General features: G+C 43.3%; 1 protein-coding gene across 1 annotated transcript in view; it reads right to left on the bottom strand.

The window, feature by feature from the left end:
* The window catches only part of hydin (HYDIN axonemal central pair apparatus protein), a 55,543-nt gene that overhangs the window by 1,217 nt on the left and 39,345 nt on the right, over positions 1–14,981 (bottom strand). Inside the window, exons 71-91 of the mRNA XM_080903735.1 lie at positions 14,695–14,919; positions 14,440–14,600; positions 14,069–14,163; positions 13,692–13,911; positions 13,363–13,563; positions 13,158–13,284; positions 12,573–12,738; positions 11,908–12,055; positions 11,588–11,795; positions 11,270–11,491; positions 10,191–10,360; positions 8,771–8,969; positions 4,519–4,671; positions 4,267–4,437; positions 3,931–4,040; positions 3,577–3,799; positions 2,558–2,767; positions 2,274–2,437; positions 792–942; positions 481–711; positions 138–362 (exon numbers count right to left, since the gene is read on the bottom strand). Of these exons, the coding sequence (XP_080759861.1) occupies positions 138–362; positions 481–711; positions 792–942; positions 2,274–2,437; positions 2,558–2,767; positions 3,577–3,799; positions 3,931–4,040; positions 4,267–4,437; positions 4,519–4,671; positions 8,771–8,969; positions 10,191–10,360; positions 11,270–11,491; positions 11,588–11,795; positions 11,908–12,055; positions 12,573–12,738; positions 13,158–13,284; positions 13,363–13,563; positions 13,692–13,911; positions 14,069–14,163; positions 14,440–14,600; positions 14,695–14,919 (3,780 nt within the window). The remainder of the gene's footprint in view (positions 1–137; positions 363–480; positions 712–791; positions 943–2,273; positions 2,438–2,557; positions 2,768–3,576; positions 3,800–3,930; positions 4,041–4,266; positions 4,438–4,518; positions 4,672–8,770; positions 8,970–10,190; positions 10,361–11,269; positions 11,492–11,587; positions 11,796–11,907; positions 12,056–12,572; positions 12,739–13,157; positions 13,285–13,362; positions 13,564–13,691; positions 13,912–14,068; positions 14,164–14,439; positions 14,601–14,694; positions 14,920–14,981) is intronic.

The following is a 14,981-nucleotide window of genomic DNA, read 5'->3' as shown; positions in this document are numbered from 1 at the left end:
GACAAATTATAAAGAACACATAAAAAGGTGTCTTAAGAAGTGATGAAGGCTGACACTGAATGCATATAAAGTCATCCTAGCATGAACGTATACAAAGACAGAAGAGGGCTATTTCTTCTTCTTTGTTTTGTTTTTACCTTACAGAAGTACATGGTTTTGAAGCGGGCATAGTTGATAAACTTTACAGTGATGGTGTGGCTACGGCCCAGTAAAGCGTTAAAGTGCACAGTTTTCTCTGGTGCTGGAGGCAGAGCTCTGAGAAGCAGATCATAGTGGAAGTGGCCCAGCTCACTGCTGAACAAAGTTAGCCGTGCTGTAGACTCGCCTGCTTGCAGAGGCTTGTACTCGAAAGGCAAAACACCCTAAAAGGAAAGGCAGACATTCACAGACAGTGCCTATTAGAGTTTGTTTATGGAAACACAGTTAGGGGTTTTGTTTGTTTGTTTTCCAAGTATGATGGAAGACGCATTCAGTATTCACCTTGGACTGGCCTGGCACCGTGTGCTGAGGTGGGACAATGATATCACGGCTTTTACACTCAGTGGTGAGGCAGGAAGCTGTGGTCAGGGGGTTCTCTACTTGAACGGTGGCTGAGGCCGCCCGGCGAACTGGTGTCACTAACTCTATGGTGGACAGGACTCCTGGAGACGTGGCTTTGAAGGTAACGAGGTAGAACAAGTACTCACCTGTCTCATGGTGACGGAATGTCACCTGAAGAAAAAGATTAAATGATGTCATGATGGGTAACAAATGTCAGTTCAGATCTGGAAATGTGTGATGTTTGATCAAACCTTGGTGTTAAACTGTCCCTCTGTATATGTAAAGAAAGACATTTCATAGTCCCTGTTAGCATGGGCGGGGACATCGATGAACTTGATGCCCCTGAGGGACACTGTAGCATCTGGTTTATCAGGCTTCACTATCTCTAGCTGCACAAGGAACCTGAGAACACAGATGAGAACATTCATGACATGACTGAGATCATTCCCTCCACTTTTTATTAAAGTGCTAGAATATTAAAATTTTCGATTTCCACTTTACCCAGCTACAGTTTTTATCTCTGGGTCAGCATACACATATTTAAAAAAAAAAAATAGCTGGTAAAGACAGTGGTATATTTTGCTGCTAAATATTTAATAACAGATTTTTAACAAATGATTTAAATGAGCTTCCTCCGAAGGGTGGCTGGCCTCTCCCTTAGAGATAGGGTGAGAAGTTCGGCCATCCGGGAGGGGCTCAGAGTAGAGCAGCTGCTGCTCCACATCGAAAGGAGCCAGCTGAGGTGGTTCGGGCATCTGACAAGGATGCCCCCTGGGCGCCTCCTGGGTGAGGTGTTCCAGGCATGTCCCACCGGGAGGAGACCCCGGGGCAGACCCAGGACACGCTGGAGAGATTATATCTCTCGGCTGGCCTGGGAACGCCTTGGTGTTCCCCCAGATAAGCTGGAGGAGGTGGCTGGGGAGAGGGAGGTCTGCGCCTCTTTGCTTAGGCTGCTGCCCCCGCGACCCGGCCTCGGATAAAGCGGATGAAGATGGATGGATGGATTTTTAACAATGGCAACATGCAATTTAAAGTAGGAGAAAAAAAACATTATTTTTTACACTTGAATGTGTCAGTTACTGCTGCAGAGATTTAGGAGACGTTTCTGCACTCGTGTCACTTTATTTGGAAATCCAGACAAAGATGTGATAAAAACTTATACCAAGCCACCTGGGACCTCCAAACTAAAGGAGACACACAATATCAGCAGCAACAAAACTTAAATTTCAGTTTTTGGCATTAGGTTCTTTTCAACATTCTGTGGCTTCTGTGGCAGGAATTTCAACAAATATGGCTGAAGAAAAAAGATAATGCAAGGATGATGATGCTGAATTTGGACCTTATCCTGACAGTAATCATGCCTCGAGAAGTTTTAATAGCAGCCCATTTCTTATTTTGATGTTTTGTATTTGTTTGTTAGTTTGAAGCGGTTGTTTGTGTTTGTTCTGATCAATGCAATTACATTATTAACCTGCAAAAACACTTTTTTCCTTAATAAAGTTTTATTACACATAAATAAACAATATTTGGTGGTTCCATTAACAAACTTCTCCTGTTAGTAAATTAGCTGAATATCATCTCTTGACCTTGTGCTAACCTTGCTGATTCAGCATGTCATATTAAAGTGAACTGACTGTGCCTGTGCTTAGAAAACAGTGCAACTTCCCCATAAATATAACCACACCTTTCAGCGTTTTTACCCCGATTAGTAAATGTGGTCTTAAGTGTTTTACCGCTGTTGCCTAGAGAGCCAGTTGTGCACAGGGAGCAGCACAGTGTGGCTAGTTTTTGCCGGCAGCTCGTGCACAATAGTGTCCTCTGCTTTAGGAGGATCAGCAGTTCCCTGCAAGGAGTACAGCATGCCTGTCCCATCGGGAAAAGCAAAAAAGACTGATCCCTGTGCAAAAGGAAGGACAAATGTACAATTTTCAGGGATTAAATCCATTTAATCAATCAATCGTATCTACATGCATTTCATATTTAACTCAGTGCCACTAAAATGGCACTGCTCCTCTACCTGATGTTTCTTTCCAGAAGTAGTCATGGTCATAGGTCGGTAGGTGATCGTGAATGCCGTGTTCTGGTGGGGCTCGAAGTTCACAGAGAGTGCTGCACTCCAGTGCTCACCCTCAATGACAGGTGCGATGCTGCAACACTGGTTTGTGGGGTTGAGCACAGACAGGGTCTGAGTGTGAGAGCCACGAACTGGGCAAACAAAATTCACCACCTGCACACAGAGAGAGGGCAGCAACAGTTCAGTGAAAGATGGCTCAAAGGCGCTGACATTACAAAGAACAGATGACGTATGACGTTTAAACTTCTGATGTCAAAACATCTGAAGTTTCCCACATCTGAGCTACATCTGCTGATATGAGAAATTAATTCCTGTGTCATGGTAAAAAATTAGATTACCTTCAACTCAATCTCTAGATAGACTTCTTGTAGACATTAGTGTTACAGAGCTCATTGAAGCCAAGTAATATTTTTTAAAAACTCTTATATATGTTTCACATCGCCTGATGTTGACCTCTAACCATTCCTACAATCTGAAACACTCACAGTCATCTTTACTATTGTGCCATCATCTGGTTTCAAATTTATTGAATTTATTGACTGGTTACTGGAAACACTGTCCCATGTGAGTGAGCAGATTTGTATTAGAAACCTGAAACTATGCCATGCCATGTGGTTATTTAAAATAATTAAATGGAAACAGAATTCGTTAGTTTACTGAATACATACAGCACTGCTGCTCTGCATGTGAATACTGAAAGGTAAGATCAAAGTCTCTCACTTTTAACTCAATAGCACAAATAATCACTTACACATGTAAGTCAGTGGTTTTTAAAAGTTAGATCACATACATGCATCATGTAAATATGACACATTCTCATCCTCACTGGTCTTCAAAAGCATTCAGTTAACCTGAAATAGCTCTTAACAAGTAACTATCCAATGATCAATCAGATGGTTTTTTTTGTTTGTTTACTATATTACTCAACACTGTATTTGTCTGAAAAGGTGCTTCAGTCAAACCTCTCTGCTGGTGGAGGTGGCGATGCAGGAGCCAGTGACAGTAAAGGTGATGGGTGACGAGGAACCCTCCACAAAGCAGGACAGATTCTCATATCTTGTGTCGTTACGCAGCTCCACAGGGGCAAACGTCACTTGAAAGGAAACTTCCATCCCTGGGTTGATAAATCCTTGTAATGGCACAATGGACAACTCTGCAGGAAAATCCTCTGTTTTCCAGTTAAACCTGTAAGAAGGTGGATTGAAAAGTAAAAAGCAAATAGGAGGATATAATCCTGTGCATGTGACACCTGATTGCAATAATACAATACTGTGTGTCTGTGTGGAGATTTGTTTGCTGGTAGCGTCTAACCTTACCTGGCACTACTGTCGCCAGTATTCGTCATGACAATCTTCTTCTTGACCTGGCAGTGCTGGACCACAGCTCCAAAGGAAAGGCAGTCCTGGTCCAGCTGAACTTCAACACCCTGGTAGTTTTTTGTGAATTATGTTAATGGTAATCGTTGTTATAAGATCATGGCATTCAGTTTAATTCATATTAGTAATACAGTCTATATTCAGAACTTTTTTAAAGGAAGTCTGAAGGAAAGGTTTATTAAAAAATATTTTATGTGACAATTTACTCCTAGAAGCTGATGCTGATCAAGACACATAAAGAAACAGATTATCTGTTTCACAGTGAAATTTATGTACCTGGCAAGAGCCTTGAATGGTCAGCAGGGGTTGGATCAAGCCTAAACACTTTGCCTGCAGCTCAGCAATGAAGGGACGAATGCGCTGATGAGGTGAGAAATGGATCTGAACATTACATGATCCGCCACTAGACTTCAGCTTCAGCTCACCTTCTGGACTGAAACACAGATCCTGGGAGAGAGGGTGACATGAAGTGCTGCTCGAGTGGACTGCTGTTTATGCATATCTTGCCTGCGTTGTCTGTCTGCATACCTTCTGATCAATTGGTGTATCTGTGCTGAGCATTAGGGTGCAAGAAAGGTCGATACTGCTGCGGTTTACTAGAACCACCTGTTTTTTCATCTTCTGACCCAGTTTCAGAGGTCCCAATTTCACCTTCTTCTGCCTTGGATGCTCAACTTCCAGCTACAAAAAGTCAGGATATGATATTAAAAACATACTGATTTTGATACATTTTATGGTCAAATTATGAAGCCAGTGGACATCAGAGCATCTTCACATTGGATCCAGGTTTTTGAAAATCTAATATCAATAAAATTATTAAATATGTAGCTTGATTTTATAAATCTTACATGTGTTCAAGTTGCTTTTTTCAAACACATAATACAGTTAAATGCTATATTGATATAAGCCTATATTAGATCTAAAAGATGCCTTTTAATCCATCCATAACCACTGTGAGGTGGGTATTCAATCTATGTTCTAGGTGTAGGCTGACAAGCTGCTCCTGGAGGTCAAATCAAATCAAATCAAATCACTTTTATTGTCACATCACATGTGCAGGCACACTGGCACAGCACATGCGAGTGAAATTCTTGTGTGCGAGCCCCACAAGCAACAGAGATGTGCAAACACAACAACACAAACGAGCAAAATACAAGAATGGCCAACCTGAAACTAATAAATATATGTACAATATATAATAGTGTATGCATTTCTGGATGTGTATACTAAATATTTTCCTACGTGTGTGTGTGTGTGTGTGTGTGTGTGTGTGTGTGTGTGTGTGTGTGTGTGTGTGTGTGTGTGTGTGTGTGTACACATTTTTACAAATTAAATAGTAAAAAAATAAAAATAAAAATAATAATAATAATAATAATAATAATAATAATAATAAAATATATAAAATATACAGAGTTGAATATGTGCAAAACAAGTGGCATTTATATACAGTGTGGAGTGCATAATGTTGAAGTTCCAGTAGTGAAGCTGAGGTGTCTATGACGTGTTCAGCAGTCTGATGGCCTGATGGAAAAAGCTGTCTCTCAGTCTGCTGGTTCGGGACCGGATGCTGCAGAACCTCCTTCCTGATGGAAGCAGTCTGAACAGTTTATGGCTGGGGTGACTGGAGTCCTTGATGATCCTCCCCGCTTTCCTCAGGCAGCGCTTCCTGTAGATGTCTTGGAGGGAGGGAAGCTCACCTCCAATTATCCGTTCAGAGCACCGCACTACTCGCTGGAGAGCTTTGCAGTTGTAGGCGGTGCTGTTGCCATACCAGGTGGTGATGCATCCAGTGAGGATGCTCTCAATGGCACAGTGATAGAAGGTCCTGAGGATGCGGGGGCTCATGCCGAATCTTTTCAGTCTCCTGAGAAAGAAGAGGCGCTGCTGCGCCTTCTTCACTGTTTTGTTTGTGTGTACTGACCACGTAAGATCCTCAGCCAGATGTACACCAAGGAACCGGAAGCTGCTCACTCTCTCCACAGCAGCGCCGTTGATGGTGATGAGGGTGTGTACTTCTCTGCACCTCCGGAAGTCCACTATCAACTCCTTTGTCTTTGCGACGTTGAGGGTGAGATGGTTGTCTTGACACCAGTGGGTCAGGGCGCTGACCTCCTCCCTGTAAGCCGTCTCATCACCGTTGGTGATAAGACCCACCACTGTAGTGTCGTCCGCAAACTTCACAATGATGTTGGAGCTGTTAGTGGCTGTGCAGTCGTAGGTGTAGAGTGAGTACAGGAGAGGGCTCAGTACACACCCCTGTGGAGCACCAGTGTTCAGTGTGATGGGGGATGAGGTGATGCTGCCCAGTCTGACCACCTGGCGTCTGTCAGACAGGAAGCTAAGGATCCAGCTGCAGAGGGAGCTGCTCAGTCCTAGATCCTGCAGTTTCCTGTCCAGCTTCGAGGGAACGATGGTATTGAATGCTGAGCTGTAATCTACAAACAGCATCCTCACATACGTGTCTCTCTTCTCCAGGTGTGACAGGGCAGTGTGTAGTGTCAGGGCTATGGCATCATCAGTGGACCTGTTGTGGCGGTATGCAAACTGTAGAGGGTCCAGTGAGTCGGGTAGTGCAGAGCAGATGAAGTCCCTGACCAGCTTCTCGAAGCATTTGCTTACGATGGGGGTCAGGGCTACAGGTCGCCAGTCGTTCAATGAGGAGATGGTGGAGGATTTGGGTACAGGGACGATGGTGGCCATTTTGAAGCAGGCTGGGACTACAGACAGAGAGAGGGAAAGGTTGAAGATGTGCGTGAACACTCCAGCCAGCTGAGCCGCGCATGACCTGAGGACGCGGCCGGGAATCCCGTCCGGACCAGTAGCTTTGCGTGTGTTCACCTTCCTGAAGCACTTCCGCACATCCTCCTCAGACACAGTGTGCGCACTGACGTCATCCGCGGTGCGCACACTGTCCGGTCTCATGGTGTTCGCTGCATCGAATCTAGCGTAGAATACGTTTAGATCCTCACACAGAGAGGCCGTGGTCTGCGGTGTGCTGGTTTTCCCTCTAAAGTCTGTGATCGTGTTTAGTCCCTGCCACATACTCCGAGGGTTGTCAAACTGTTGTTCCACCCTGTCCCTGTACTCACGTTTGGCTGCTTTGATCGTCTTCCGGAGTTGGTAATGTGCGTGTTTGTAGTCCGATGTGTTCGCGGAGGCAAAGGCGGTGTTCCGTGCCGCCAGTGCCGCGCGAACATCTCCGTTAATCCAGGGTTTTTGATTTGGGAAGGATTTGACTGTTCTGGATGGGACGACATCTTCCACGCATTTCCTGATAAATCCACAGACTGAGTCTGTGTATTCATCAATGTCTCTGGCGGCCACGTGAAACATTTCCCAGTCCACGTGATCAAAACAGTCCCGCAGCGCAGACTCCGATTGGTCCGTCCAACAGTGCACCGCCCTCCGGGTTGGAGCTTCCTGTTTCAGCTTCTGCCTGTAGGCGGGCAGGAGCAGGATGGAGCAGTGATCTGATTGGCCGAATGGGGCGCGGGGGAGGGCTTTGTACGCATCCCGGAAAGAGGTGTAACAGTGGTCGAGTAGCCGGTTTCCACGTGTGTTAAAAAGGATGTGTTGATGGAGTTTTGGTGAGACTTTTTTCAGGTTTCCCTTATTAAAGTCTCCGGCTGTGATAAACGCTGCCTCTGGGTGTGCGGTTTCCTCGCTGCTGATCGCGCTGTACAGTTCCCTGAGTGCACGGTCAGTGTCGGCTTGTGGGGGAATGTAAACAGCCGTAATAATCACTGCTGTAAATTCCCTCGGTAGCCAGAATGGCCGGCACTTAATCATCAGGTACTCCAGGTCCGGTGAGCAGAAGGATTTGACCGGGTGCACGTTCGCATAATCACACCAGCTGTTGTTGATCATGAAACACACACCACCGCCTCTGCTTTTCCCAGTAAGATCCTGTGACCTGTCCGCGCGGTGCACAGAGAACCCCGGCAGTTGTATTGCGGAGTCCGGTACTTTGTCCGATAGCCAGGTTTCTGTGAGGCAGATCACGCAGCAGTCCCGCATCTCTCGCTGGAATGAGATCCGTGCCCGAATCTCGCACAGCTTGTTCTCCAGAGACTGCATATTAGCCAGTAATAAACTGGGTAACGGTGGTCTGTAAGTGCGCCGTCTCAGTCGAACCAGAACGCCAGATCTTCTCCCTCTGCGTCGGCGTTTGCGGCCTCCAGGGCCAGAGAACAAAGGCGTCTCAGGTGAGATGAATGGGGGGTCTGCAAACGGAGCGTCCGTGTTGCAAAACTTGAACTCCGGAAAGTTATAAGAAAGACCGTCTTTTATGTCCAGTAAGGTTTGTCGGTCGTACACAAGGAGACAAGTGCTGCTCGTGAAAAAATAAAGGAAAAGTAAAATTAAACACAGAAGAAAGCCGTTGCTTGGGGGAGCTCGCGACGAGGTACCCAGGTACAAGAGAAAGCTCAGAAGGGACAGGGCCTTCTCTATTGCTGCTCCTAATCTGTGGAACAATCTGCCCCAGCACATTGGAGAGGCCTCTTCACTGTCCACTTTTAAAACCCATTTTTACTCCTTGGCTTATGACACAGTCTGACCCTGATTTTATTGTTTTAATCTAATGTGCTGATTTTATTGTATTAAATGTAATTCTAATTATCATTTTATACTCTTTTATTATTATTGTTGCTCTTTGTGCTAATTTTATTATTTTAAATATCATTTTAATTATTATCTTTTTTTTTTTACGACAAAATTGTATTTTGACGAAAAACCTAAATATAGTTGTTGAGTCCACCACATGCACAGTGGTTCTCACCTTCATCTCGATGCCCTGCCCCAGTATCTCCACCTGTTTTGTGACACAGCTGTTTAAGATGAAGGTGAGCTTCTCGTGGTACTGACATGGCTCACGAGGATAAAAGGTGAATGGTATCTCTTTTACACCAGCAGGTGACAAAATATCTGCATGGAAGTCCATCTCCAAGAAAGCAGTGTTCTTGAACTGGCACTGGATGCTGAGGAGCAGAAGACAGGAATCTAATTTTAGACTCTCAAAGTCTCATTTATTCTGATTATAGTAACAACTGAGTGGTGGAGAGAAACAGAACTGAGGCATCCTGCTGAAAGCACAAGATTTGAAGGATCAGATTCTGTGAGTCAAATTTTTGTTTATCTACACAGCAACGTGCTGTTCTCAGAGTTACCTGACACAAAAAAACAAAAATCTGAATGATACTAGAGCCTGACTGATATATTGGTGGCGTCACTATCAGCGATATTAGCGATATGCTAGTATTTGTATTTGGGACGAATGATAAACACAAATTAAAAAGTAAAGAAGAGGCAGGAGAAACATCCTTTTACGATGTTCTGAGTGTTGATTTTGCAAAGTTTGTCAAACAGAAATAAACTATGCAACATCAAAATCTGCAGTTTCCCAGTGGCAACATATAAACTGAACAAATACAACAACTGGCTGATTCGAGCAGAATGTAAATGAGTAATCCATGGTTTGCTGCAGCAGTTAAAAAAAGCGTATTTTTAAACTGCGACACTGAAAAAATGCTGAGTAAAAATTTGAAATTGAATTAAAAGCAATTTATCAATCAGGCTCTAAATGATCCTCTTGTTTCTGGACCTTCTGTGTGATGTTACTTCCTGTTGTAGGAAGCCTGGGACAAGATTATGTGACATTGAGCTGCAACCACCATGAAGGGCTGACACAGTCATTAAGTTACTGTAATCAACTGTAAAGTGTTTTGAATGTGCACATGTTTGAGTGTAACTGATATTGTCATGTTGCTGCCCTATATGAAAAGAATTAAAGATCTGCTTCAGGCAAAGTTACAGCAGTGTCTCCCTCTTCTTCCCACGCATCATGCCGAGTTGGCCAGGACAGGACCAGCCAACGAGCCAGATAAGAGTAAAACCAGTAACAGCTTTTGAATGTTTGAAGAACCTTGAATCCTAGAAAAACTGGAATTCAAACTACGACAACAACTGTTTAACATTAAGTTACCATAAATCCAGAAAACTAGTTTAGAGATAAGAAATATCAAATGTCAGTTACCTTACATTTTTAAATAAATCTGTTCTGCTTTGATGATATTTGCAGCAAAACATTATGTGTTAATATAATATTAATATTACATATTATATTATATTAATAAATATGCGAACTCTAATCCAATAGTTCATAAAAAAATCATGCTTATGGTTCGGAGACTTAAACACACCTGATGTCCCTCTTGCCATTGTTCCTTAACACTAGGGTCTGAGTTGCCGGTTCCATACCAGGACAGTACAAGAAGCACTTCCCAAAGTTAAGCTTGGTAGAGGAGAATTCGAGACTGGGTGATACAGCCTTGCCTTTTATATCAAAGGCAAATGTTGGCCCACGTTTCACCTGATGAGATGAATCAAGAAGAAATTTACATCAGAAAGGGAAATGCCCAGAAAGCAAAACTCAATAATTATTATCTTTCACACCTAAGGCTGGGCCATATCATACCGTTCACGGTAATACCGGTATAGTGTTAGGCAATGATAAGAAAATAAAATGTCGCGATAGAATATGGGTAAAACGCACATGCGCAGTGCCTTTGTTTTCATACGCACATGGCAGAAAAAGCATGGCGGCGACGGAGAATGAGAAGGCGAAAGAGGATCGTCGAATGAAACAGATGAACCAGAATTGGTTTGTAAAAATGGTGCAACTTCAGTGGTGTGGAACTGGTTTGGCTTTCATCCGTCAGATACACACCAAAGCACATTTTTTGGTAGGGCATGCAAGCGGGCCGTCGTTATTACCGTGTTTTTCGGAAAATAAGTCGCTCTTAAAATCCTTTGATTGTCTGAAAAATGGACAGTGCTCCTTATAATCCTGTGCGCCTTATGTATTCTGGTTGTGCTCACAGACCTCAAACCAATTTTATGTAGTACACGGCGCTCGAAAATCTGTCAAAAAATGTTTTAGCACGACCTTGATAAGCTACAAAGCCACATTATACATGGTTATGCTCAGGATATGTCAGCCCATTTCCACTGGAAATGCCTTTTGGTTAAACTGTCAGCAAGGAAACAAAAAAAAACATCACACAATACTCAGATAGACAGACTTAGTTCTAAAAGATGATCTATTTTTATGGTATAACAATAACTGCTAATGAAAATGATAACTTCAGCCAAACTGCCTACATGTACATGAGCTTTTCTTAAAAGAGAACTACAAGCATGATGTTTTCCTTTAGTCTTAAAAGCCTCGATGATCCTTTAAAGCATGTTACTTCTGTAAAAATCCACACCAGCCTATTACCTTGATATTTAGTTTGACGTCTTTGAGGTTGCAAATGCACTGGGGGGAAAAACACAGTGAAGACTGCAGCTGCTTCCCAGCATCGATGGCAGCATTTTGTGTTTTTGTGACTAAGTGCTGTTGCAGTGCTTTGGGACCCGTTAGTTCAAAGTTCACTTCCAGGATGAATCTTGACAGATTGGACACCAGAAAAGTAAAAGTGGATTGCTCTGAAATCCCCACCTGTACAGAAAGACACACAGGAAGCTCTAAGTTGTCATGTAAAGGAAGGTGACTGTACATATATACATATGAATATTTTTGTCTGTATCATCTCACCTCCCCAAAGTCCAGAGTTTCTTGGTGGTTGGGGGCAATCATTTTGAGGCCCCCCTCTGGCTTCTCAACTTGTACAGAAGTGCTCAGGGTGAAACAATCAGCCTTAATGATCAGTGTGAGTGGCTCTGACTTCTTCTTCACCCTCAGAACCACTTTGAAACTCACATAACCTTCACAGGAAGGTGTGAACGACACCAATAATGGCAACCTGCACAAAACAGTTTACAATTATCTGATGCAGTTTTCTCTTGGACTTTCTATAACATGCCATTGGGGAGCATATTTCATCGCTATCTCATTAAGATTATAATGTCATTAACCTGTTTTTGGGTGCCACTGTGCCAGTCATGGGCTCCAATATGAGCCTCGATTGCTGGTCTTCACAGAAAAGAGATGAAGGAACCACAGAGAAATGGAAGGGCTCTTCCTCTTCACTCACAAAATTAACTGCCTGTTCCACTTTTTGTCCTTTAAGAGTACATGGAAAAATTCAAAGTAATCTGTATCAGAATGTGATAGATTAATTTATTCTTAGAAACACCTATTGTGGCAACACATCTGCCATTAACACCAAGATATCATTAGAGACAGTATATTTACTAATCTTAAGGCATAAACTGAAAGAGGAGCTGTGTTGGAAGTGGGTTGCAAAGCAGCTTGCAGATGCACATCAACCGTAGGCAGGCTAAAGAAACTTAGGTAGCATGCCCTGTGTGAGAGCTGCCAACTGGATTTGTGGAAGGGCATTGGTAGAGCCATCAGCTGATGCAGGCAGGGACTGAGTTGGCAGAGCAGGACATCATCACACTTGCTGTAAATCTAAGCTCAATTGAATGACATGTATTCTTTGTTGCATTTCATTAGCCAAGCCAGTTAAAGACAAAAAATCATCTAATTTTACCATCAAAAGAAGCAAATACGCACAAAGTATGAGTATAAGGGATTATTTGAACGTTTGCTTTTGTATATATTAAAACTGAATTACCAAGAAGCAGTTCCCCAAAGTCAAAGTGAGGTCTGTCGAGATAGGTGATTGGTTCTCTAGCAGTGCCCACACATAGGAAGGGAACAGATAGCGAGAGAGTGTCAACAATGAAGGTCCAGAAGGACTCCACTGCATCCAGCTGCTCGGCAACATACTCAAAACACACCTACAAACAAAGCAGACAAAGCAGGTTCAGGGGTGGCCAAGACTCATTCATGAAAACATACAAGTTACTGGAGCTCAAATTGCCAAAAACGTTAATGGTGGTTCTGATAGAAAGGTATCAGAATACCCAGTGCATCACAGTTATTTGGTATTTTCATGGCAAAAGAGAGGTGGTGGTGGTGGGGGGGGTGGGGGGGCTAGATATCAGGCAGGTGGTCATAATGCTATATACTGTTAGTTCAAGAAAAACACATGGAGTGAGTGAGATGAATAAAGACAGATAAAGGTAAAAGAAGAGAACCCAAGACTGACTAATGGAGAAAATGAGATCAAGATGGGAATGAGGTAGTACACTCTGTGAGATACTTTACGACGAAAAGACCATCACTGTTATGTGGGGTGCACTCTGTCTATTCTTACTTCTGCTTTGTTCCCAGGGGGAATGACACCAGATGGAATGAGACAGTGGAAATGGCTCCTACTTTTGTCCTCACACCTCCATTTGAATGAGTAGGGCTTACTGGTTGGGTTCACCACACTAAAAGACCTAAAGAGTCAACCGAGAGCATGAAACATCCCGGGTTACACTGACAGAGATAGAAGTTCTAACCTTACTTGCTATTACCTTGTTGATGGTACAGACAAACCAATGGCATGAATCTCCAAAATTCTGGTGTTTGGGTCCAGAGGGCCACTGAATTCAGAGTTACGACGGTTCCCACTGATGTAGTCTGAATCTTCCAGGTCAAAGTGGAATTGGGGCAAAAGGCTGCGGCCACACACTGAGATACACGGGACCTGTTCCCCATCCTGCAAGTTCTGAATACTGGAAGAAAAGTGCATACTCACAAAAAGGAAAGAAAAGCATCCAAACCATTGACGCCATTTTCAAAAAACTTGAAGAAAATACCTAGTTAAACGTTTACCTGCATGGAAATGTTACACTTCCCTTACCTGCAAAACAGCTTTCCCTGAAAAGTGGACACCTGCAGGGGTAAAAAGCGAACAGTGAAGTTCTGCCTGGCACCCGGCTTCATGGTCCCTACGCTGGGTTCAATGCTGAAAGGAGGAAGCTCAGGGTTCAACATTAGAAGTGACAACAAGTTCGCCAGAGGACGGGCTTCAGTCAGCGATCCTGCTGATCTGCTGCCAGGTCGAGAAGTCGAGGTCCCCTCTGTTAAACACCACATGTAGACATTTACACAGAGTCAAGTCCAGGTTTTAAAGTATTCACGTGTAGGTACAGAAAGAAATAGCACTTATTTTCAGGATCAAATCCAACAATGACAAGTTGACCCAATAATATTGATGATATAATATTTCTGTCGTACCTTCTTGGTCACAGCTGACAATATTGCTGCTTGGATCCATGAGAACTTCCCAGGAGAATTCCTCCTTCATACTTCCCTCATTCACAACCTGCAGTCTACGTGCGTGTGTGCAGACAACAAAAAAAGTAACACTCAGAAATACTCAGAAAGAAAGACATATTTTTGAATTTACATTTATGGTGCCCACTGTTGAGCAATGTAATGTTAGATATACATCACATATAAGCCTTTAGTGGCTATCTTTTTGATCTTTAGTATTTTCATTTCTATCTGATGAATAAGAAACCCCAAATAATGTTTCACAAGAATACCATGTTATATATTATTAGGTTTGATGACTTGGAATATGTTGTACACAAAACCTGACTTACTGCTGCAGCCTGGTTTGGAAAAGCATGGTGTTCTCAAAGAGGATGATGTCTGTGCTGCAGCTTAACTTCACATAGTCGCAGACAGCACTGATGCGTAATTCAAGCTCCACCTGAGAGCCGTCGACCACAGAGCAGCAAGGCTCAGGATCTGTTCTTATCACCTGGATAAAAGAATGTGATTTATTAACTTGTCTCCTTATACAGCATTTGACACCACTTGTCTCTCTAACACAATAAGCTAGGGCCCACATGTACCTTGTCCTTTACAGCCTGTTTGGATGCATCTGAAGCTTTCTCTGAAGAACTCAGCCAGTGTACCATCTTGTGTCGGTCATCCCAGTCAGCTACCTCCTCTACAGGCTGCTGGAACTCCACCTGGCAAACTTTACATCTCATTTGCAGCTGAGACAGAGTCACTGCCTTGCTGGAGCTAAATGTGACAATCACTTCCTTAGAGCAACCAGCATGAAGGTGTCCCACCTGTAACAACAAGCAGCTAAATGTTTTCCTGAGCTGGCAGCAAGAGAAAATGTAAAATTACT

The sequence above is a fragment of the Rhamphochromis sp. 'chilingali' genome, assembly GCF_963969265.1.
Source record: "Rhamphochromis sp. 'chilingali' genome assembly, chromosome: 14".
NCBI classification, from domain to species: domain Eukaryota; kingdom Metazoa; phylum Chordata; class Actinopteri; order Cichliformes; family Cichlidae; genus Rhamphochromis; species Rhamphochromis sp. 'chilingali'.
This window is presented reverse-complemented; position numbering and strand designations above follow the sequence as displayed.